We start from the raw sequence: 25,561 nt of genomic DNA, 5'->3' as shown, positions 1-25,561 counted from the left end.
CTATTGAGGGCAAAGTATCTGAGGAATGAGGGAGTTTTAGATGGCCCTGTTCCTTGCAATGCTTCTCATGTTTGGAAGAGTATCTCAAAGGTTTTTGGTGCTCTTAAGGATGCCTTCTCTTGGTGCGTTGGGTCACTTGATCAATCTTTTTGGTTTGACAATTGGAGTATTGAGGGCCCAATTGCTCAAGATGTCCCTTTTGTATATATATCTGACTCTGATTTAACTATTAGAAACGTTTAGAAAGATGGTCAATGGAATCTCCATGATATTTTCTCTATCATTCCAGAAGATGTCAAACAGCGTTTGAATGCTTATAATCCGGATTTGAATGCTGGAGAGAGTTCGGGTTGGTCGTGGGGTATGGCATCTTCTAGACTCTACTCAGCTAGGAGTGGGTACAGTTGGCTAGCAAAAAGAAAGTTTCCTTGGAATGAGCATGATAATTGGTTGTGGGTATGGCGACTGCATATTCCTAAGAAGTACAAGTTTTTGATTTGGCTCAGTCTTCATAATGCTATTCCTACGACAGAGTTTCGTTTGGGTCGTGGCATAGCTTTATCTAGCACCTGCCATCGGTGTCAGAATGGTTCTGAATCCATTCTTCATTGTCTTCGGGAGTGCCCTAGTGCCAAGGAGGTCTGGAACCTTTTAGGCCTGTATTCAGATAACTCATATTTACGTGATTGGCTCTAGAAAGGTGCAAGGAGTGGAGATGTTTTTCTTTTCTTTTCGACCATCTGGTGGATTTGGAGAAGCAGGAATCATGACTTATTTAATATAGATGATTCTTGGAGTGCTAGTAAAGTGGTGAGTTTGATTCGTAGTTCAGTAAGGGAGTTTCACACTATTTTTGCTATGCATCAATCTTTGTCTCCTCCTTCACTTTGTTTGCATTGGGTTCCACCTCCAGTTCATTCTGTTAAATTGAATTGTGATGCTAGTTGTTTTGCTCCTTTTGGCTTTGCTGGTTTTGGTTGTATCATTCGCAGTCCTGATGGATGTTGGTTGAAAGGTTGCACTGGGAAAGTTGAAGTGTGCAGTATTCTTTTTGCTGAATTGTATGCAATTTGGAGAGGTTTACTTCTTGCTTGGGAGAGTGGATTTCGTGAGGTTATTTGTGAAACAGACTGTTTAGAAGCTCTTTTCTTGGTAAACCAAAGAATGCTTGGTAAGGATATTCCGGAATGGGATTTGGCAAAGCATATACAGGAGGTTATGAATTGGAATTGGAGAGTCTCTATTCTTTTAATTCAGAGGAATGCAAATAGTGTTGCAGATTGTATGGCTAAAGCAGCTGCTTCTGGCGCGGACATTTACTCAAATTGGAGCCAACCATGGAGTGAGCTTCAACATCTAATAGATTTAGATATGAATCTAGCCAATTAATTTGGCTTTGTCTCTATTTTTTTTCTTTCTTTTCTATTTAGTCACAAAAAAAAAACCAGAACAAGAATTAGAAGAATAGAAGACACCTCAACATACAGTCAACAAGGAAAAGCTAAGGAACATACCAAACTCAAGAACACACTAAACTCAAAAAATTAACAATCAACAATAACTACCTCAGCAAATCAACTCAGACACACAAGAATTAACTCAGAAAATAAGAATAACTAAAAATAAATTTCACAGCATAGAGCACAAAGGTGAGGGAGAGGGAGCACGACGCACACACAAGATGGAGCGCGGCGAACTGGAGCAGGGAGGGCCATCCCTCCTGAAATTTCCTTATGCCAGTTCTCTCTCTGCAGCAGTCTATCTTTTGGAGTTTGAGTGGAAGTTGTCCCGGTTCAAGTACCGCCAAGATGAACCTTACCCCCAAGCTTCGAAGAGCCCAACAAGCTCAAATTGGTCAGCCTTGGAGCGCGGCAGAACAGGGACTGTGCGACGGAGGAGACAGAGGAGACGAGTAGTGGCGATGGCAGAACAGGGGAGATAGAGGAGACAAGTGGCAATGCGAAACGCGTTGCAACGGAGGAGACGAGCTTGAGTAGTGGGGATGGCGACTGGAGCATATGCGACAGCAGCGGTGAGACAGCGGTGGACGTGAGTTTTTGGCGATGGAGAAGGCGGCGGGTGAGTTTGAACTTAGAGAGAGAGAGAGAGAGAGAGAGAGAGAGAGAGAGAGAGAGAGAGAGAGAGAGAGAGAGAGAGAGGGAGGGAAGGGGTGGGGATGGGGCCGAGGCAGTAACGCACCCAGAAAAATTTTGCAGCGGGGTAAAAATATAATAAAATTTAGGTATATATATATATTTTTTGGTTTTCTACAATACTCAACAAGTTAAGGACTAATCCGTTATGAATTTGAATTTCATTTAAAAGTCTGTAATTGGCCAATAAGTTGCTATACGATATGAAATTCGAACTCCCAACACTTGCTTAAGCGGACGATGACTAAGCTGATTACTCGACTAATCCAAATTGATTTAGATATATTTAAAATTTTAAATTATAACTATCTATACATATTAATAAAAACTAAAAATATACACACAGTCACTTATAATGACTATCTTTTTATTTTTAACATGACAATATTAATTTTTTTATATATATTCTTAAAAAATTATTTTATTTTTTATTATCCCATATTTAACTGTTAAGTCTATTTATTATAGTCTTTATGGTATAAATAATTTTTTTAACCAAAGTAATTACTATAATTAAGACTATTTTAATAATGAATATTAATATAAAATATTAATATATAGATAATATATTTTTTATCTTAAATAATTTTTAAAAAAATTACTAATAATTTAAGTTATATTTAATTAAAAAATTAAGTTTTAATTTAATTATCAACTAATTAACTAATATAATAAAATTAATATTATTACTAGTTTTTGAGTTCATTTATTTATTTATTTATTTTTTATTATTATACTAACTCAAATTTAATAATATAATTATTATTATTATTATATGTTATGTTTAATAACAAAATTTTAACATAAAACACAAAAAAATATTTATATTTTATTTTAAAATAAACATAATATAACAACATATATATATATATATATATATATATATATATATATATATATATATATATATATATATATGTGTGTGTGTGTGTGTGTGTGTGTGTGTGTGTATTTTAAAAATTTTATGGGGGTAAATGCCCCCTCTTCATTGCACGTAGGTCCGTGCTTGAGCCGTGGGTGTGGGAGAAAAGGGAAAGGGGTTCTGAAACTTTTGTTTTTGTTAATATATATAAAATTCCAAACTAGTAACCTAAAAAGCGGCCCGGTTCAAAAGGTTCGTTGGTTCGTCCGGTTTCTACAAAGTTTTGGGCATTATTCAGACCGGCCAAAGAATTGGTTTTTGGTCGAATCGGACGGTCCAATCCGATTTTTCAGAACTTTGATTAATTATATATACTCCTTTGTTTGTTCGTATCTGTTTTATTTACAACAAGGTTCTGAGAACTGAACCGGTTATCGAATCGCTCTAACTACTGGTTTACTGGTTTATTAGTTCAACTGATTCGACCGTAATTCAACCGAAAATATTGTTTTATAATAAAATAATAAATAAAATATAAATAAACACATTAAAACATAATTATAGTCTAATATACATTTTAAAATATTATCCAAATTAAAAATACTACATAAATCACAATGTTATTATCTCATTCAAATACAAATTCAAAAGTCAAATAACAAAAAAACCAACACAATCACAACATATGAACTGAAGCATAAAAACTACAAACATATGCATCAACACTGCTATATTTCTAGTTAACAGTCTTACCTGAAAAGTTTGAATATATTCTTGATGATGGAAAAAATATTATTTTTATTTACTTCAAAGAAAAAAGGTTAATCTATAAATTCTAACATTAAATTTAGATCATAAAAAATATTATTACTTTCTGATGGGTTGCTCTTGATGTTTTCTAGCAAAGTAAGCTCTTTGATCTTGGTTTTAGTTTCCTGCAAAGTAAGAATTTTAGAGTTAATAGGCAGTTACAAAAGAGACATTACTAGTTTACTGAAACAGAATAACACTACTAATGCCTAGGCTAATGGAGATTCTAAGCAAGCTACCTTCCTTGAATTACAAATTACTAGTACACATGCATTGAAAGAAAAAGGATAATGAAACTCTATACAGATTCTCTAGTTCAAGTTTTTCAGCCATGGAAACTGCTTTGCGTTTCGACCACTCCCCCACCAACAACCACATTGATCACAACAACATCTACAGAAACAAGTCATAAAATCTTATCAACAATAATCCAATCCACCACCATTCCCTGGGAGTAGAGTGAAAGAATCAATAAACCAAACCCTAATGAAATTGATTCACAGAAACGATACCATACCATCTTGAATTGAAGCCTGTCCCAAGAATCACAAAATTTTAAAGAAGTCATAGAAATCAAATCACAAACAATCCAGAAATATAAATTATAATGAAGAAAATCAAAATTCCAAGAATAATCAGAATCAGAAATATAAATTATAATTAACATAAATCACATAAATCAGAACAATGCTATAATAATTAACAAATTCACCAAAGTAAATTAAGAATACACAGATATATGATAGAAAATCCTAAAATCGAACTTAGAAGCTAGAAGCTAGAACAGAGCAGATACTGAACAAGAGGGGGAGCAGCGCTGACTGGTGGAACAGAGATGGCACCGGCAACTGTGGAACAGAGCTTCGCGACGGAGGCAGGAGGTGAGCCCGGCGACTATGCTTCCACTGCTGAATCGTTAGCTGCACGAGCAGGAGTGAGGGAGTGAGCCTCGAAACTCCAACTTGCGACGGCGGCAGGAGTAGTCTAGCGGCTGAACGGAAGTGAGGGAGTGAGTGAACTGGCATTTGAAAGGAACGATGAGCTCGAGGCTGATGGGAGGGAGGGAGTGTGTGGCTGTGTACTGCTGCTGCGCCATTGGAGTGAGTTAGGGTTGCTGTGTTGGTAATGGTTAGGGAATTAGTGGATCAGCTCACAAAACAGCAGCATTTTTTGTCAAATTCAAAAAACCGGCCAGGTTCCAATTCGGTCTGACTGATTGGTTTTCGGCCGGTTTAACAATTCAACTCTGATTTTTTATTTTTGGGGTTTTGACATATAACCGAATTATAATTTATATCGGTTTACAATTTGACCAGTTCAACCGACCGGTTCAAACTGATTTTCAGAACCTTGATTTATAATAAGATTAAAAAAATATCTATTTATTGAGATTTGTTTCTCACTAGGGAAAAAAATATTAGTTGAATTCATTGTAAAGAAATAACATGAAAACCATTTTGATACAAGATTAATGTAAAGGTTTTAATTTATTAACGAGTGTTTTACAATTTATCTTAAGAATTTGCAAATGGAATTTTTTTATAAAAAAAAAATAAAATATTTAAGTTCAAAATTCATTCAACATATCAGCCTACGAAAAAAAATCATTGAAAAAGTAAAAAAATTTAAAGATTTTGATATATATATTATATCAAAATCTTTAAATTTTTTTACTTTTTGAATATTTAAAGAGAAACCTCAAGATTATTTTTAATTTGTCAATTACATTATTCATTTGACTCTTATTAGATAAGTAGCTAAACTAAATATTTTTTTATAGTAATATATAAATATAAAGAGTAAATAGTCAAATTAGTTACCAAAAAATTACTTATTTTTTAAGTTAATTCTTGAAAGATTTTTTTAATTAAATTCGTCTTTCAAAAATTTTAAGTTAGTCGGTTTAGTCCTTCTATCACTTCCGTAGTTAATGGCGTCAAAATTTATTGATATCATACATTAAATGACATCATAACACACATAATAATCCTAATTAGCAGCTAACATGATAAGTTTATGGAATTAAATTAAATCAAACCTAAATTGAGAGATTCCAATGTCTCAGATTCTCTAAATTATATTTTGATTTGATCTAATTTCATAAATTTATCATGCTAATAGTCAATTAAAATTCCTATGTGTATGTTATAGTATTACTTAGCGTGCCACATTAACAAATTTTGGTGCCATCAACAAGAAAAAAATAAAAAGATTAACACGATTAATTTAAAATATTTAAAAAATAAATTTAATTAAAAAAATTTAAAATTAATTTAATTATATAATAATAATAAACTAATAGTATTAATTTTTTTTTTTAAAAAATGGGACCATAACTGTAAGACCCAGAATATTTGAAAAAAGTCTTATTATGATCAAGTCTCAAATCCTACAATTATTTATAGCCTTAATTTCAGAGATTATTTTATTAAAGATAATTAAGGCAAGTTTTGATTTATTGGATTTGAGATAAGTTATGATTATTATCCAATTTTATAATTATTGGGCTATTTTCTATATTTAAAGTATAAGGTTGATAATTATGAAATAATAAGGATTTTTATATGATTTGAATTAAATAAGTAATATTTTAAATATTATTACTGCTATTTTGGAAAATGAAGAAATTAAGTATACTATTTCTAATTTTTAGATTTGGACATTTTATTGAAAATAATTTGTGAAATTGATGAGCAAATAGTATTTTATATGTACAAATAGTGTTGGATTTAATTTGGGTTTTAATTACTATATTATTCCCAATTTTATGTGAAATTACCCTAATGCCCTTAACCCTAATTTTCAAAATGAAACCCTAACCCAGTAACCCGTACCCGACCCGATTTCCTCCTCACCCAACCTAGCAGCAGCAACGCAATTTTGCTTCCTCCTTTCCTCAAACCAAAAACTACCGCAGCAGCAGCTGCAAGATGAAGGAAGGAAGAAACAAAATTGAGGGAGAAGGAGAGGAGTTCGCTGCGTGGGGAGAGAGGGAGGCGCGTCTCGTCGCCGTCGAGCTGGAGGGGGAGCTGTCCGCTGCGCCATGGCACTGCCGCCACCATGCCATGCCTCGCCGCGAGGTACCCAATCACGCCATCGCTGTCCCGTGGAGCCATCGCCGGGCCGCCGCGCGTGAGGATGCTGGGCCGTCGCTGCCTTCTCGTCGCAAAAGAGAGAGAGCTCGCGAACCAGGGAGATCGACCCACGCCTCACCGCCGCCAAGCTCGCGCCGCCGCTGTCCCGTTGAGCTTTTGCCGATGATTGTGCCGCTATTGTCAGAGATGACCCGATGGGAGAGAGGGGGAAGACCACCCGCGACGCTGCCGGAGTTTCCATGGCCGTTAGAAACTGCCACTTACCTCCGCCACTGCTAGGGTTCGCCGCCGGTGCACCGTTGAAAGGAAGGCCGTTCAGTCACGCCGAGCAGGAGAGACAGAGAGATCTGAAGGTGTGCTGGGAACCCAAACACCGTGCCTGGCCCCCGATCGCATCACCGGCGCCGCCTCGGTCGGAACTGCCACCATCAGAAAAGGGTTCTGGTCGCCAGGAGTGGTTCTGCGACTCCCGGGACCACCGCCGGAGCTTCTGGCTACTCCTGCCGTCGCCAGAAAAGTTTGCCGGTAAGGGTTTTATTTGAGGTTTCTGCCTTTTTGGTTTTCGAGATGGTTTTGATGTGGTGCGGTTTTTCTAGTTGATCCACCGGAGTTTCTGGCCGCCGCCGGAGCTGTTGCTGCCGCCGGTTCGAAATCGGAACTGCTTCGTGTTGTTATTCCGGTAAGAAATTATGTTTCGAAAAGCCTCGCGTTAGTATTACGTTGTGTTCGGTTAATGAATATGAGTTTTGATAACGTGGGGTCGAGTCCTGATTATTATATGTTGCGAATAGTGTTGCGATGGTTGTTGCGAATGTGACTGGGAGCTGAGGTTTTAGTTGCCGTCAGTTCGGGTTGAGGCTGAAAGGACTCTGTGACGTGTTTGAGTTATGGATTTGCGTTTTGAGGTAGGGGCGCTTTCCGAAAACTACAGTTTATTATTGGAATTATTACATATAGATACTGATGTGAGATATGGTGTAATTAGTGATTGTATCTGCCTTTTGTATTATTTGATTGACTCGAATGATTATGGATGTTGGCTTGGCTGAATTGTTGTGTGGCTTGTGAAATATAATGTTTGAAGTTGATTCTTTAAATATTTGAAATGAGTTTAATCCGTTGAGGATTGGTTTGAATTGAGTCAATTAATTTGATGATGTGAAAGATAGAATGCTCTTGAAATCCAGCCTGGGTTGCTTTAATTGCTCTGGTTTTGATAAATGATTTATTGCTGAACCGATTCTTTAAAGCTTTATAAATGAGTTAAATCGGTTGATATTGAGTTGATTTTGAAATGGTTTCCTTGAGGTATGCCATTGAGGCGACTGTTGGATTTAGCTTGCTTTTGAATTGATTTCTGGTTTTGAGCTGTTGAAAAGGAATGAGAAACGGTTTAGTTGGGACCCGAACCGGGTGGCAAAAGTCCAAGTTTTAGGGGAGGTGCTGCCGAAATTTCTATAAAATCCGAGTCTTTATTGAAATGTTGTTTGGAAAATGATGAGTTAAAGACTTCTACTATTTTATTTGAATTATCGAGAAAAGGATGATTCATGCTTTCGAAATGAATTAATAAAGAGGAAATTGTGATTTAGTCTTGCTTCTTAAGAAAGGCATTGTATCTCTTTCAGGAGAAGGTTATTTAGATGAAACTTGTGTTTTAAAGCTGTTTGGATGTGAAAAGGGTTTGTGCCTTTGAATTTGACTTGGGGGTTTCAATTAAAGAAGTTTCAATGACTTTGAAAGAACCTGAATGTCTATTGACAAGTTTCATTTTGAAATGTTTTGAGAAAGGTTTTAAGTACTCTTTGAATTCTGAATTCTTGCAAGACTAAAACAATTTTGAACAGTTGAAACGTTCTAGAATTTATCATGGGGGTTGAAGTTGGTTTTGCCTAAGTAAAGGAAGCGGCTTTGAAAGAAGTAAATGATTACATGACTCGGTTCGGCTTAGATCCTATTTGCTTACTCAAATCAGAAAGCCAATGTTTTAATGATTTTAAATGAATTTGGCAAAATGAGTTATGTTATTCTCCCCTAAAGACTTGGGACTCTGCCGAGAAACTTTTGTTATGAAATCCCATTGTTGTATGGGTGATTTTGAATGCTTTGAAATAAATCTTTAACTTTCCATGGTTTTGGAAGTTTTGGAAAGAGGAAGCCGAGAGTGGCTTATTTCAAAAAGGGAATTTTCCTTGAGTAAAATTGGCTTATGAGCCTGAGATAATTTGAGAAATGAGATCTTTAAAGCCAAGGCTGAAAAGAGTTGAAACTTGATTTCAAAGTGAAATGAATTGAGAAAATGATTTATGGCTTAAATGCCGATTTCATGAATTTGATGATTTTGAATGTGGAAGTGTTGTTTTATTATGAGCCGGAATGGCTATGTATGATTATGAATATTGACTGGTTCTGGATTGAACCGTGAGCCGGAATGGCTGTGTGTGATTATCAATATTGGCTGGTTCTGGACTGAACCGTAAGCCGGATGGCTGAGATGGATGTTGATCCATGGATGAGAATGAATGCATATATATGCTGAATTATTGATAATTGTGATTTTTGCACTTCCACTATTGGAGATGAGGGTTTCCCTGGGTAGTAGCAATGGCTAGCCACCATGTGCTCCAGGTTGAGACTCGAAGCTCTGTTAACCCAATGTCGTAAGTGTGGCCGGGCACTGTGAAAGGCCCGGATGAGCTCGCCCCCATAAATATTCACCAGTGATGGTGATGGATAAATATTCACCAGTGAGGGTGATGGATATGGATCATGATTATGATCAAGTTTATGATGAGTATAACTCGAGTTGGGGATGCACGACAGAGGGACAGTCCAATGGTTAGCTACCAGGACTTGTCGGGTTGGCTCTATAACCGACAGATGATATCATCAGCCACTAGGGACAGGCATGCATCATATGCATTTGTGTGACATTGGTTGGGTGTGCATATTATACTTGGTTTGCCTATGTGATTAATTGCTAACTGTTTTACTTGTAATAACTGTTTGTTTGTGCTTGAACTTCCTATCTGTGTTTGCATCTGGGACTCTGTTGGATTGTGGTGATTGGTTGTTGGTTGGATTGTTTGGGCCTAGGGCCGTGGTTGGAATGAGATGAACTGATGGTTGATTTCGGTTTTGTGTTTCTGGTTTGGAATAAAATATGAAAGGCTATTTTGGTTTCGCTTAGATAAACCGCTTTGAAAGGCTTTTGAGTTTTTGAGAATTGAACGGTTCTTCTTTCCGAAAAGATTTTCGACTTTACTTTCATTGTAAACCGTTGTTTTTGAAAAGAGGCATAAGACGGTTATGAATCACTGGTACGGTTTATCTTCACGTATCTTATTACAGTAATTCCCAAAAACCCTCTACTGAGAACCCTTTCGAGGATGATGTTCTCACCCCCCTACATTTTTCCCCTTTCAGGATATGGGCGCAGAAGTCACGAAGAGTTTATTTAGTTATTGATATGTTCTGTATTGATGTAGATTATTTATTGTACCCTCGCCTTTATCTTGATATATTCTGTGAGAGGGATATGGATTGTATTGGTTAATGCTTGTAAATATATTTGTATATATATATATATATATATATATATATATATGTATGTATGTATATATGGATGTACTCTTTATGAGTTTTGTAAGTTGTATGGTATTTATGGATGTACGTTATCGAACGAAAGTATCTTTGGGAGCGGTATTGCGGTTTAAAGTTTTAAACAGGCTCATATTTTAGTATTAATAAATATAAGTGTCGTCGTAATGTCCGAACTATCAGAGTCGCGCAGCCGGAAGTGCGAGCTTTGGTAGTTAGGTGTTACATTATGGTATCAGAGCAGTTCTTCCTGTAGAGCCTGAGGAATGGACTGCCTATGCTTCAGTTGCATGCTCTGAGAGTTTGTCATGTATTAGGTCTTGTCGAATGATGAGAATTAGAGCTTTATGCACATGACGGTCTATTGATTAACGCTGTTAGTCTTGCATTGCATAATTCTTGGTATTAAGTTTGGCCGGCTTAATACTAGAGAATTATGTATATGAGAGCACTAATGGGTTATCATAGATGATATACGAGTTTTGAGTAAAGCGAATCGCGGGTTTTGGGAACGCTAGAAACTATTTCTCGAGGCTATTCAGTTGTGTGTCTTGAATTTTGTTCGAGTCGACCTGTTCTTTCATATCCTAACTTGAAGTTCTTGTTTGCTACTCCTCTTGAAAAGTAGTTTGATGTTCCACTCTATTCCTCTATTCATATGTATTCTTGTTTGATCCTAAGTGCATATGCTTGTTTGAAATCCTTGATGCATCTGTCTTCCTCTGTTTGAGTTCTTCTTGATTCAAGTATTCTTTGATATAGTCTTGAACTTGTCTTGATTCAAGTATTCTTCTTGAACTTGATTCATTCTTAGAGAACTTGTTGATTCAGTTTTCCTCTTATTTGACAGTGATTACAGCTAAATTTGAGATTTTTATAAAAATTGCTATTGACTAGATATACACTTATCTATATGTGGAACTTTGAAGATTTCTTATACAGTTTAACAACTATTTATTCCTAATACCTCGACCGTACTTTTACTGGTTTATGGAACTGCATTTACTTTAAATTACAATTTGACCTTCTAGTAATTTTATTATAGTTCCAAGGCACATCTTCATTTGATTATGTATTTGAATATTTTTCAAAATTTTGAAAAGAAAGGATTTACCACTTTTGTCTCGGTTGAGTTTCGTTTGATAAGCTCTACTTAACTTATTTTGAATTGAGTTTGATTCAGCATGCTATATGGTTTATGCCATTGTTGTTCTTTTGAAAATGTCGGACTCATAGCTTTTCTTATGAACGGACTCGTTCCTTCTTAAGCTTTTATCTCTATGAATGTCATACTTGACTTTGTTTTAACTAATCTTTTACATTTAGTGAACTTTACCATTGATCTTGGTTTTTCTTCTCTGGTGAATCTCATTCTTATATGAATCAGTTTGATTCGTTTCAAGTTAGTGCATCGTTTATCCTCCCATTATTTCTACAAGAGTTTTTAGTCAAAGATTTATCATTGAGAAATTACAAATGATTGAGTTGTCTTTTTCTATGACTTTTGTATTCTTTTGGATCAATTGAAAGCTTATTTGATGTCTCATACCTAGTGGATCTTGTTTGAACTATTTAAGATCCTTTCTTGCAAGGCTTGACTCATTTTTAGTACATCTTAAACTTCTTGAATGTTCTTCTAAAATGGTGATTTCAAGAACACTTTTGGAGTCTTGTTTTGAACCTTTTTAAAGGAATTTTGAATTCTCTTTGAAGAAATATTAAACGGAATTTATTTTCTGTTGCTTGATTGAGATTGAAACCATTGTCCAATTTTGACAAAATTATTTTAAAGTTGGCATGCGCCATTTTAAATGAGGTTTTGGAAAGCTTCCTTGTTTAGTGGAAACTGGTTTGTTCTAATGCACCACTTATTTCCTTTACCAAATTGTAAGCAAATTTTTATCTCGGAATTTCTTTTCTAAAAAGAGTTTGATTTCCTCTTTCACCCTTGCTATGAATGTTATACACGCTTGTTTGAATATGAACTTTGGAAATTTTTGAACAAGCATTTGATTTCTCTTCCGAGTTTTATGATTGCTTTTGGTTAGGTTGTGCACCTAACTATCTTTCTAAAATGTTTGAGGAAATATTTTAGCTATTAGTCAAATTTGTGTGCATTTTGTTTTAGAACTCTACAAAGTCTACTTCAACGTAAATTTGCATTAAAGCAAAGACACGATTATGCTTTTGTTACTCTCTTGAAGGATATTGTTACCTAACCTTCTATTTCAGACTGCGAAGTGGTTTTTTCCGCAAGTTTTCAATTCTTTTATGAACAATGTATTTGGAAGTATTTTTTTTAATCATTCTCTTAAGTTCTGTGAGTTTTGTCTTAGGTTTGAAATATTCTCTTCTGTAAACCTCATGCTTTCTCGACTCAGCTTGAGTTTGTTTCAAACTGATGCGCTGGTTTTCTTCTTATTGATCCTATTGAGCTTCTTTGATCTAAGGGTTATCTTTGAAGTTGATAATTGAATTGTGTCTAGCAAACTTCATTGCTTGAACATCCTTGTTATTCTGGAATTGGATACATTCCCTTAAATCTATGAGTATTACCCTTGACAATTGTCTCTCCGTTCTAAATCCGGTATCCTTCTGAGTAGACTCGAGAATTGTTTTGATATCACGTGCGACTTGTAGAAGTAGTAACGCGATACGTTAGTTCTTTAAAACGTGATGTGTATACGGAAGTTGAAGCGGTAGGTGTGCAACGTATGAGTTGTGGGCGTTTTGTTCCTTGCGAACGGCTTTGTGGTTGTCAGGCTAATGATCGCATTTGGGGTTTATAAAGTGCTTGATGGAGTTGGAAAGTTGAAACTTTGAGGTTGATATGAGATTAGTGTGCGGAGGTTAAGCACGTCGTTTTAACTCCATCCTGTTTTATAGCCTTTGATGCCTTGCCCTTCTATCACATGATTGACCCATGTTATCTTTTGCATTGAGCCTACCTTGTAACGTTTGCTTTGCAATCACACTCCTACCTTTACATCCTTATGCTTATGACAATCAAAGTATTTGAAAATCGTATATATGATTATATTTTGAGATATTTTTGCTTCTTCCTTAAATGTGTTCAAGGGTGAACTGTTATGGAATTTCTTTCATTTTGTATCAATTTTCGAGGGCAAAAATTTTTATAAGGTGGGTAGAATGTAAGACCCAGAATATTTGAAAAAAGTCTTATTATGATCAAGTCTCAAATCCTACAGTTATTTATAGCCTTAATTTCAGAGATTATTTTATTAAAGATAATTAAGGCAAGTTTTGATTTATTGGATTTGAGATAAGTTATGATTATTATCCAATTTTATAATTATTGGGCTATTTTCTATATTTAAAGTATAAGGTTGATAATTATGAAATAATAAGGATTTTTATATGATTTGAATTAGATAAGTAATATTTTAAATATTATTACTGCTATTTTGGAAAATGAAGAAATTAAGTATACTATTTCTAATTTTTAGATTTGGACATTTTATTGAAAATAATTTGTGAAATTGATGAGCAAATAGTATTTTCTATGTACAAATAGTGTTGGATTTAATTTGGGTTTCAATTACTATATTATTCCCAATTTTATGTGAAATTACCCTAATGCCCTTAACCCTAATTTTCAAAATGAAACCCTAACCCAGTAACCCGTACCCGACCCGATTTCCTCCTCACCCAACCTAGCAGCAGCAACGCAATTTTGCTTCCTCCTTTCCTCAAACAAAAAACTACCGCAGCAGCAGCTGCAAGATGAAGGAAGGAAGAAACAAAATTGAGGGAGAAGGAGAGGAGTTCGCTGCGTGGGGAGAGAGGGAGGCGCGTCTCGTCGCCGTCGAGCTGGAGGGGGAGCTGTCCGCTGCGCCATGGCACTGCCGCCACCATGCCATGCCTCGCCGCGAGGTACCCAATCGCACCATCGCTGTCCCGTGGAGCCATCGCCGGGCCGCCGCGCGTGAGGATGCTGGGCCGTCGCTGCCTTCTCGTCGCAAAAGAGAGAGAGCTCGCGAACCAGGGAGATCGACCCACGCCTCACCGCCGCCAAGCTCGCGCCGCCGCTGTCCCGTTGAGCTTTTGCCGATGATTGTGCCGCTATTGTCAGAGATGACCCGATGGGAGAGAGGGGGAAGACCACCCGCGACGCTGCCGGAGTTTCCATGGCCGTCAGAAACTGCCACCTACCTCCGCCACTGCTAGGGTTCGCCGCCGGTGCACCGTTGAAAGGAAGGCCGTTCAGTCACGCCGAGCAGGAGAGACAGAGAGATCTGAAGGTGTGCTGGGAACCCAAACACCGTGCCTGGCCCCCGATCGCATCACCGGCGCCGCCTCGGTCGGAACTGGCGCCATCAGAAAAGGGTTCTGGTCGCCAGGAGTGGTTCTGCGACTCCCGGGACCACCGCCGGAGCTTCTGGCTACTCCTGCCGTCGCCGGAAAAGTTTGTCGGTAAGGGTTTTATTTGAGGTTTCTGCCTCTTTGGTTTTTGAGATGGTTTTGATGCAGTGCGGTTTTTCTAGTTGATCCACCGGAGTTTCTGGCCGCCGCCGGAGCTGTTGCTGCCGCTGGTTCGAAATTGGAACTGCTTCGTGTTGTTATTCCGGTAAGAAATTATGTTTTGAAAAGCCTCGCGTTAGTATTACGTTGTGTTCGGTTAATGAATATGAGTTTTGATAACGTGGGGTCGAGTCCTGATTATTATATGTTGCGAATAGTGTTGCGATGGTTGTTGCGAACGTGACTGGGAGCTGAGGTTTTAGTTGCCGTCAGTTCGGGTTGAGGCGGAAAGGACTCTGTGACGTGTTTGAGTTATGGATTTGCGTTTTGAGGTAGGGGCGCTTTCCGAAAACTACAGTTTATTATTGGAATTATTACATATGGATACTGATGTGAGATATGGTGTAATTAGTGATTGTATCTGCCTTATGTATTATTTGATTGACTCGAATGATTATGGATGTTGGCTTGGCTGAATTGTTGTGTGGCTTGTGAAATATAATGTTTGAAGTTGATTCTTTAAATATTTGAAATGAGTTTAATCCGTTGAGGATTGGTTTGAATTGAGTCAATTATTTTGATGATGTGAAAGATAGAATGCTCTTGAAATCCAGCCTGGGTTGCTTTAATTGCTCTGGTTTTGATAAATGATTTATTGCTGAACCGATTCTTTAAAGCTTTATAAATGAGTTAAATCGGTTGATATTGAGTTGATTTTGAAATGGTTTCCTTGAGGTATGCCATTGAGGCGACTGTTGGATTTAGCTTGCTTTTGAATTGATTTCTGGTTTTGAGCTGTTGAAAAGGAATGAGAAACGGTTTAGTTGGGACCCGAACCGGGTGGCAAAAGTCCAAGTTTTAGGGGAGGTGCTGCCGAAATTTCTATAAAATCCGAGTCTTTATTGAAATGTTGTTTGGAAAATGATGAGTTAAAGACTTCTACTATTTTATTTGAATTATCGAGAAAAGGATGATTCATGCTTTCGAAATGAATTAATAAAGAGGAAATTGTGATTTAGTCTTGCTTCTTAAGAAAGGCATTGTATCTCTTTCAGGAGAAGGTTATTTAGATGAAACTTGTGTTTTAAAGCTGTTTGGATGTGAAAAGGGTTTGTGCCTTTGAATTTGACTTGGGGGTTTCAATTAAAGAAGTTTCAATGACTTTGAAAGAACCTGAATGTCTATTGACAAGTTTCATTTTGAAATGTTTTGAGAAAGGTTTTAAGTACTCTTTGAATTCTGAATTCTTGCAAGACTAAAACAATTTTGAACAGTTGAAACGTTCTAGAATTTATCATGGGGGTTGAAGTTGGTTTTGCCTAAGTAAAGGAAGCGGCTTTGAAAGAAGTAAATGATTACATGACTCGGTTCGGCTTAGATCCTATTTGCTTACTCAAATCAGAAAGCCAATGTTTTAATGATTTTAAATGAATTTGGCGAAATGAGTTATGTTATTCTCCCCTAAAGACTTGGGACTCTGCCGAGAAACTTTTGTTATGAAATCCCATTGTTGTATGGGTGATTTTGAATGCTTTGAAATAAATCTTTAACTTTCCATGGTTTTGGAAGTTTTGGAAAGAGGAAGCCGAGAGTGGCTTATTTCAAAAAGGGAATTTTCCTTGAGTAAAATTGGCTTATGAGCCTGAGATAATTTGAGAAATGAGATCTTTAAAGCCAAGGCTGAAAAGAGTTGAAACTTGATTTCAAAGTGAAATGAATTGAGAAAATGATTTATGGCTTAAATGCCGATTTCATGAATTTGATGATTTTGAATGTGGAAGTGCTGTTTTATTATGAGCCGGAATGGCTATGTATGATTATGAATATTGACTAGTTCTGGATTGAACCGTGAGCCGGAATGGCTGTGTGTGATTATCAATATTGGCTGGTTCTGGACTGAACCGTAAGCCGGATGGCTGAGATGGATGTTGATCCATGGATGAGAATGAATGCATGTATATGCTGAATTATTGATAATTGTGATTTTTGCACTTCTACTATTGGAGATGAGGGTTTCCCTGGGTAGTAGCAATGGCTAGCCACCATGTGCTTCAGGTTGAGACTCGAAGCTCTGTTAACCCAATGTCGTAAGTGTGGCCGGGCACTGTGAAAGGCCCGGATGAGCTCGCCCCCATAAATATTCACCAGTGATGGTGATGGATAAATATTCACCAGTGATGGTGATGGATAAATATTCACCAGTGAGGGTGATGGATATGGATCATGATTATGATCAAGTTTATGATGAGTATAACTCGAGTTGGGGATGCACGACAGAGGGACAGTCCAATGGTTAGCTACCAGGACTTGTCGGGTTGGCTCTATAACCGACAGATGATATCATCAGCCACTAGGGACAGGCATGCATTATATGCATTTGTGTGACATTGGTTGGGTGTGCATATTATACTTGGTTTGCCTATGTGATTAATTGCTAACTGTTTTACTTGTAATAACTGTTTGTTTGTGCTTGAACTTCCTATCTGTGTTTGCATCTGGGACTCTGTTGGATTGTGGTGATTGGTTGTTGGTTGGATTGTTTGGGCCTAGGGCCGTGGTTGGAATGAGATGAACTGATGGTTGATTTCGGTTTTGTGTTTCTGGTTTGGAATAAAATATGAAAGGCTATTTTGGTTTCGCTTAGATAAACCGCTTTGAAAGGCTTTTGAGTTTTTGAGAATTGAACGGTTCTTCTTTCCGAAAAGATTTTCGACTTTACTTTCATTGTAAACCGTTGTTTTTGAAAAGAGGCATAAGACGGTTATGAATCACTGGTACGGTTTATCTTCACGTATCTTATTACAGTAATTCCCAAAAACCCTCTACTGAGAACCCTTTCGAGGATGATGTTCTCACCCCCCTACATTTTTCCCCTTTCAGGATATGGGCGCAGAAGTCACGAAGAGTTTATTTAGTTATTGATATGTTCTGTATTGATGTAGATTATTTATTGTACCCTCGCCTTTATCTTGATATATTCTGTGAGAGGGATATGGATTGTATTGGTTAATGCTTGTAAATATATTTGTATATATATATATATATGTATGTATATATGGATGTACTCTTTATGAGTTTTGTAAGTTGTATGGTATTTATGGATGTACGTTATCGAACGAAAGTATCTTTGGAAGCGGTATTGCGGTTTAAAGTTTTAAACAGGCTCATATTTTAGTATTAATAAATATAAGTGTCGTCGTAATGTCCGAACTATCAGAGTCGCGCAGCCGGAAGTGCGAGCTTTGATAGTTAGAGTGTTACAATGACCACCTTAGCCCCCGGAGTAAATCCGCCGTTGGCTGTATACATATGTAATAACTAATAAAATTAATAATTATATGCACGTTTCGGACATTATTTTTCAAATGTTATTGTACCTTTCTTTTTATTGATGCGACTACAAATAATAATATCATGTGATAGCTGTCACCCTCCTCCTCCTCCTCCTTCTTCTTCTTCTTCTTATTATTATTATTATTATTATTATTATTATTATTATTATTATTATTATTATTATTATTATTATTATTATTTTGTATAATACTGTTTAGTATGACAATAATAATTTATTATTATGATCATGTTAATATTAATATGTATTATTCAGAAGAGCTCTTTCATATAATGATATATTATTATTATTATTATTATTATTATTATTATTATTATTATTATTATTTATTTATTTATTTATTTTGAATATATTATTAACTGTTATTATTAATATATTATTATTATTGTAACAGTTATTGTTGTGCCTAATTATTAATATTTTTATTAATGTTATTGTTAATGCTAATAATAGTTATCAAGTAATATTAATAATTATTTTTTTAGTAGGTGATTAAGATTTTGTTGTCCAAAAAATTTGATTTGCCAAAAATTTTTAACGAGATAGTTACAATGACATTAGTATTAACTGAATTTTACCACGTTTCACAATAAAAATATTTCTTCACAAGTTTACTTACCCGAATCTTTTATCTTAACTATTTTTCACTTAATCTATTTTTTATAAAACTCACTCGAATCAAATATGAATAATGATTTTTTAATTAGTAGATACATTGTACATATATGGGTCTAAAATTCCAAATTAAAATCTCAGAAATGTGATTTTGTTCAGGAGTGGCTAGTGGGTCTATGCTATAATAACATATCGAATTTAATAAATTGTAGTTGAGGATATTGTGATAACTTAAAAATTAAATAAAAAAATATAAATAAAATAAAAATATATATAAAATGTAATAAGAAATAGTACGGTTGGCTAATATTAATTTCCACCTAAATATGACATTATTATTATTATTATTATTATTATTATTATTATTCGTTGATCTTAATTATTATATATATTATATATTTTTTATAATTAAAATTAATGATTAAAAATATTAAAACACTAATATATCAATACATTTTAAAATTTTCTTAAAATATGATCAACAATCACAAGATATATTTTTTTTTCTATTCATCCATTATATTGATGCTTGCTTCCTATATCTTATAATATAGTGTTATTATCACGGAAAGATATTATATGTCTATTATAGATATCTATCATAACAGAGAGAAAAAATCAAAAAAGAAAAGCATGTGAATGATTGATATAATTAATGGAATAACAAAAATACCAAAATTTATATATATAATATTGTTATAATGGGTAACCGGAGATTAGTTGATTGGACTCGTTGGGTTGGCCCAATCGTCTGAAGGAGAAAGCCCTTCGACTATTTCCGCGTCTGAGAGCCTCCGTCCGACTTGTATGTGTGAGGAAATGGGGGGTGGTACCTGCAAAGACACTCCGATGCTTAAGCTAGAAAGGGTCTAAGCAAGTTTAGAGAGTATTGGAACTTAGATATACTTGAGGGGTTTCAGTGTATTTATAATGGTGAACCAATAACCACCGTTGGAGTAGTTCCACCTTTTAAGGAAAATAACTGTCCCTTTATTTTAGGGAAGTTGGGATATGGCTCCTGGAAGTGGGTTGAGAGATTTTAGGGGCAGTTATTTATTTGAATGGGTATTATCTGCCGGCCAATCTTTATTCCCGACTTCCTTAGAGCAAGTCGTGGTTAGATTCGACTTCTTGAGAGAAGGTCGGTGTCGAATGAGGACCATCCTTTGGATTGGGCCTTTTGCTTGGACTTGGGCCTTGGTGTTGGGTTAGGGTATGAACAGTGCCCCTACTCGAGTATAATCTCTTTTCTTTAAGAGTTAGACTCGAGTATTTTAACTCGGGCTTGTAGCCGATGTGGTGAGGAACCGACGTGGTTTTTCGAAACCGACGTGATTCAAAATTTCTCAACAGTCGCGTCTAATCAAACGTCGCGTCCGTTAGGAGTTTTGTATTTACACGCGGGGAGCAGTTGCATTGGTAACGGCGCATCTCTTTAATGGCCGTATTGATTTTACCTTTATGCCCCTGGGGTATTTATAAATACTTTTCCCTCTCTTTCTTTGTTTTCTTTCTGAAAAACTTTTCTGCCTTCACTCTCTGAAAGAAACTTCTTCTGTTCGAAAAGAAACTTCTTCCTTCTTCGAGTCACCGTCGCATCTGCTCATCTTCGCAAGCAAAGGTCAGTTCTTTTACTAATGAATGCTTTTTTGTTCGCGTGCTTTGTTTAGGGGAGTGTTCATAGTGAGTCTAACTGTAGGCCTAGTGCTTCTGTTTTGTGGAGAAACTTATCTTGGCCCTGTAGAGACCCTGTGTTTGACCCTTCCCCTTTTTTCTTTGTAGGTTTCGTCGCCCCTTTTTTACTAAAAAGATGTATTCTCTCGAGTCTCTTTCACGATGGGTGGATGTTACTGTTCTCGGGGAGGAACCCCTCGTTGATACTGATTACATTACTGACCTCCGTACTCACCATAGAATTTGTGTTCTTGATGAGGATGAACCCAAATATGAATTGATTGCCTCGGGTCCTAGAGACCGGGTTTGTTTCGGGAAGGCTGCTGATGCTGACCCTCATTTCCTTTTTATGTATGAGAGTCTTTTTACCCACCTGGGGGTGCTCCTGCCTTTTTCTGACTTTGAGGTGGAAGTTTTAAATCATTGCCAAGTTGCTCCAACTCAACTCCATCCCAACTTTTGGGGTTTTATGAAAATCTAACAGCTTGTTAGTCGAGAGTTGGACTTTTCGACCTCTTTAAAGATTTTCTTTAATCTTTTTCATATGACTAAGCCCTTCAGTGAGCAAAATAATAAACAGCAGTAGATTTCCTTCCAGGCCATTCAAGGTCGGAAAATTTTCAATCTCTTTGATGAGTCCTTTCATGACTTTAAAAACTTCTTCTTTAAAGTTCAAGCTGTAGATGGTCACTACCCCTTTTTCCTGGATGAAAATTCTTCTCCCCGCTTTTTTTATACTGGTCTGAGGCTTCTCCTGTGGAGAAGTATGGTTTGGATGATGTAGATGAGGTCAAGGAGGCTGTTGTGGGATTTCTGATGAGCGGATATTTTATACGCTTTTTGGTAGTGTTTTCATATAGTTTTTAGCATTTTTATTCATTTTTTATTATATTTTTATTATTTTTTATTCAAAAATACATTTTTGGACTTTACTATGAGTTTGTGTATTTTTCTATAATTTCAGATATTTTCTGGCTGAAATTGAGGGACCTGAGCAAATGTCTGATTCAGAGGTTGAGAAAAGAATGCAGATGCTGTTGGATTCTGACCTCCCTGCACTCAAACGCATTTTTCTGGAGCTACAAAAATCCAATTGGCACGTTCTCAATTGGGATGGAAAGCTAACATCTTGGAATTTCCAGCAATATATAATAGTCCATACTTTGTCCGATATTTGATGGCCCAAACTGGCATTAAACACCAGCAGAAACCATTTTCTAGTGTAAAACGCCAGAATTGGCACACTTCTTGGCGTTAAACGCCCATTTTGGCACCCAGGGTGGCGTTTAACTCCAATTTGAGGCACATACACGTGGAAGCTTGAAAGCTCAGCCCAAACACTCATCAAGTAGGTCCCGAAAGTGGATTTCTGCACTATCTACACCTAGTTACTCATTCTCTGTAAACCTAAGTTACTAGTCTAGTATAAGAACTACTTTTAGAGATTCATTTTGGAACTTATGACATTTTACATCTCATATTGTATCTTCTACAGCATGAGTCTCTAAACCCCATAGGTGGGGGTGAGGAGCTCTGCTGTGTTTCAATGGATTAATGCAATTACTATTGTTTTCTATTCAATCACGCTTGCTTCTGTTATAAGATACTCACTCGTACTTCAATATGAAGAATGTGATGATCCGTGACACTCATCATCATTCTCAAATTTATGAACGCGTGCTTGACAACCACTTCCATTCTATCCGAGCTCAACGTAGTCATTGGGCGACAACTTGAGTGCATATCTCTTGGGTTTCTAATCCACAAGTTTGACTTGCATCTTCTGACAACAGAGCATTCAAACTCGTGAGATCAGAACTTTCGTGGTACAGGTTAGAACAAACGAACATCAAACTCACAAACGTTGGGCACAGTGACAGTGTGCAAAAGGACAGAGAGGTCCTATTCCGACACAAGTGAGAACCGACAGATGATTAGCCGTGCGGAAGCTGTACTCAGAGCATTTTTCATCCGAGACGAGAGATTCGACAGATGATTAGCCGTACAGAAGTCGTATTTGGACCATTTTCAGTGAGAGGAAGGATGGTAGCCATTGACAACGGTGATCCACCAACATACAGCCTGCCATAGAAGGAGCCATGCGTGTTTGGAGAAGAAGACAGTAGGAAAGCAGAGATTCAAAAGACAGAGTATCTCTGAAACCTCAACCTGTTCTCCATTACTGAATAACAAGTATCATTCATTTCATGCTCTTTTATTTTTTACAAATGAAATTATTTTTATCACTAATCTCCTGACTAAGAGTTACAGGATAACCATAGCTTGCTTCAAGTCGGCAATCTCCGTGGGATCGACCCTTACTCGCGTAAGGAATTATTACTTGGACGACTCAGTGCACTTTTTGGTTAGTTGTGCGGAGTTGCAAAGGTGTGATTTCAATTCCGTGCACCAAGTTTTTGGCGCCATTGCCGGGGATTATTCGAGTTTGAACACCTGATGGTTCATCTTGTTACTTAGATTAGAAAAAATTTATCTTTTTGGTTTAGAGTCACTAAATTTGAGTCTTTTATTTTCTTTTCAAAAATCTTATTTTTCTTTATTAATCTTTAATTTTTCTTTGAGTTTTTTTATTATTGTTTTTGTTAAAATTTTAAAATCCTTGTTTTCTTTTTTTAGATTTTTTTCGAAAAATTTTAAGAAATAGATAAAAACCAATAAACTAATAATTGAGTCGTCTGTTTGAGTTTAGTTTCATGTTTTAAGTTTGGTGTCAATTGCATGTTTTTATTTTCCTTCAATTTTTCGAATTGTATGCTCTTTTTATTCTTCATATTTTCGAGTTTTATGTTCCTTGTTCTTTCTTGATCTTCAAGTTGTTCTTGTTTATTTTCCTTGTTTGATCTTTAGTTTTTCTTGTTTTGTGTCTTTCCTTATTTTTCTTGTGCATTTTCGAATATTAGTGTCCAAAGTATAAAAATTTTTAACTTTGGTGTCCTTTGTGTTTTAATTTTCTTAAAGATTTCCAAAAATTAGTTTTTGGTGTTCATCTTGACATTCAAAGTGTTCTTGGTGTTCATCTTGACATTCAAGGTGTTCTTGGTTGTTTTCTTTGTTTTGATCCAAAATTGTTAAGTCTTGTGTCTTTTTATTATTTTTCTCTTTCCTCGTTAAATTCAAAAAAAAAATCTTTTCCTTTATTTACTCATCATTTTCGAATTCCTTGGGTTGACTTAGTCAAAATTTTTAAAATTTGGTAGTTTCTTGTTAGTCAAGTCAAAATTTCAATTTTAAATTTTTTTTTTCTTTTTAAATCTTTTTCAAAACAAATTCTTTTTCAATTTTCTTTTTATATTTTTCAAAAATCTTTTATAAAATTTTTCAAAATCCTTTTTCTTTTTTGTATAATTTTCGAATTACTTGTCCTATTTTATTAGTTTGATTGAAAAATTTTAAGTTTGGTGTTTTCTTGTTAAGAAAGTTTTAATCTTTAAAATTTTAAAATCATATATTTTTCAAAACTTCCTAACCACTTTCTCTCTCTTCATTTTTCGAAAATCCTCATCCACAACTTTTCAAATCTTTTTAATTAATTAATTATTTTAGTTTTCAATTTTTTTTATTTATTTTTCTTTTAATTTTTGAACTTATATTCAATTTTTTATTTATTTTATTTTATTTTTATTTTATTTTAATTTTGGTTGTCAAAAAAAAAATTTTATTTACAATCCACATCATCTCCCTTTCTCCATCATGGACCTAAGTGGAAATGAACAGTCCAGAAGGACTCTGAGGTCATATGCTAACCCCACTACTGCTTCATATGGGAGTAGTATCTGTATACCCCTCATCAGAGCCAGCAATTTTGAGTTAAATTCTCAGCTCATTATCATGGTGCAGCAAAATTGCCAGTATTCCGGTCTTCCACAGGAAGAACCTACTGAGTTTCTGGCACAGTTCTTACAAATTGCTGACACAGTACGTGATAAGAAAGTGGATTAGGATGTCTACAGACTATTGCTGTTTTCATTTGCTGTAAAAGACCAAGCTAAGAGGTGGTTAAACAACCAACCCAAAGCCAACATAAGAACATGGAAACAGTTGTCAGACAAATTCCTGAATCAATATTTCCCCCCAAAAAGGATGACACAACTAAGGCTGGACATCCAAGGCTTTAAACAAGAGTATAATGAATCTCTTTATAATGTCTGGGAGAGGTACAGAGAGATGCTAAGGAAATGCCCCTCTAAAATATTTTCAGAATGGGTGCAGTTAGACATCTTCTACTACGGGTTTACAGAAAAGGCCCAGATATCTCTAGACCACTCAGCTGGTGGATCTATATACATGATAAAGATAATTGAAGAGGCTCAAGAGTTCATTGATACAGTTGCTAGAAATCAGCATCTGTGCTTAAGTAGTGAGTCCTCCAGAACAAGTTTCTGAACTCAATCAGCAATTGCTTTTCATAACAAAACAGTTAGCAGAATTTAAAGAGATGCTACAAGACACTAAAAATGCTAACAAGAATATGGAAGCACAATTGGATCAGACAAGACAGCAGTTATCTAAACAAATAATAGAAGAGTGCCAAGCTGTTCATTTAAGGAGTGGGAAGATATTGAATGTCTCAACTCAAAGCAGCAGAAAGCCAAGAAAGGAACAACTGACAGAGGATGACCAAACCAATGCCCAAAATCCCTCTAAGAATAGTAAGAGCCCAGAGAGGAATAATTCTGGCGTTCAAACGCCAGAAAAGGGTGAGAAGTTGGTGTTAAACGCCCAGTGGATGGCCAATTCTGGCGTTTGGGTGGCAATCTGGCGTTAAACGCCCATACAGCACCCAATTCTGGCATTCAAATGCCAATGAGGGATCAGGCACCTGCAAGTGCTGATAACAACCCCCTTGATGAGCGGATAATTTATACACTTTTTGGCATTGTTTTTAGGTAGTTTTTAG

At 36.0% G+C, this 25,561-nt stretch overlaps 2 protein-coding genes across 2 annotated transcripts; both read left to right on the top strand.

Annotated features, from left to right (window-relative positions):
* The first annotated feature begins 7,114 nt into the window (after nucleotides 1-7,114).
* On the top strand, nucleotides 7,115-7,737 carry LOC148569160 (uncharacterized). The gene is made up of 2 exons (XM_088484908.1): nucleotides 7,115-7,445; nucleotides 7,517-7,737. The coding sequence occupies exons 1-2, from the start codon at nucleotides 7,115-7,117 to the stop codon at nucleotides 7,735-7,737; spliced, it is 552 nt and encodes a 183-aa protein (XP_088341034.1).
* Nucleotides 7,738-14,623: 6,886 nt separating this feature from the next.
* On the top strand, nucleotides 14,624-15,246 carry LOC148569159 (uncharacterized). The gene is made up of 2 exons (XM_088484907.1): nucleotides 14,624-14,954; nucleotides 15,026-15,246. Exons 1-2 carry the CDS (start codon nucleotides 14,624-14,626, stop codon nucleotides 15,244-15,246), a joined length of 552 nt encoding a protein of 183 aa, XP_088341033.1.
* Nucleotides 15,247-25,561: the final 10,315 nt, after the last annotated feature.

This window comes from Arachis ipaensis, chromosome B4, assembly GCF_059453495.1.
Source record: "Arachis ipaensis isolate K30076 ecotype BB chromosome B4, ASM5945349v1, whole genome shotgun sequence".
NCBI classification, from domain to species: Eukaryota; Viridiplantae; Streptophyta; class Magnoliopsida; order Fabales; family Fabaceae; genus Arachis; species Arachis ipaensis.
This window is presented reverse-complemented; position numbering and strand designations above follow the sequence as displayed.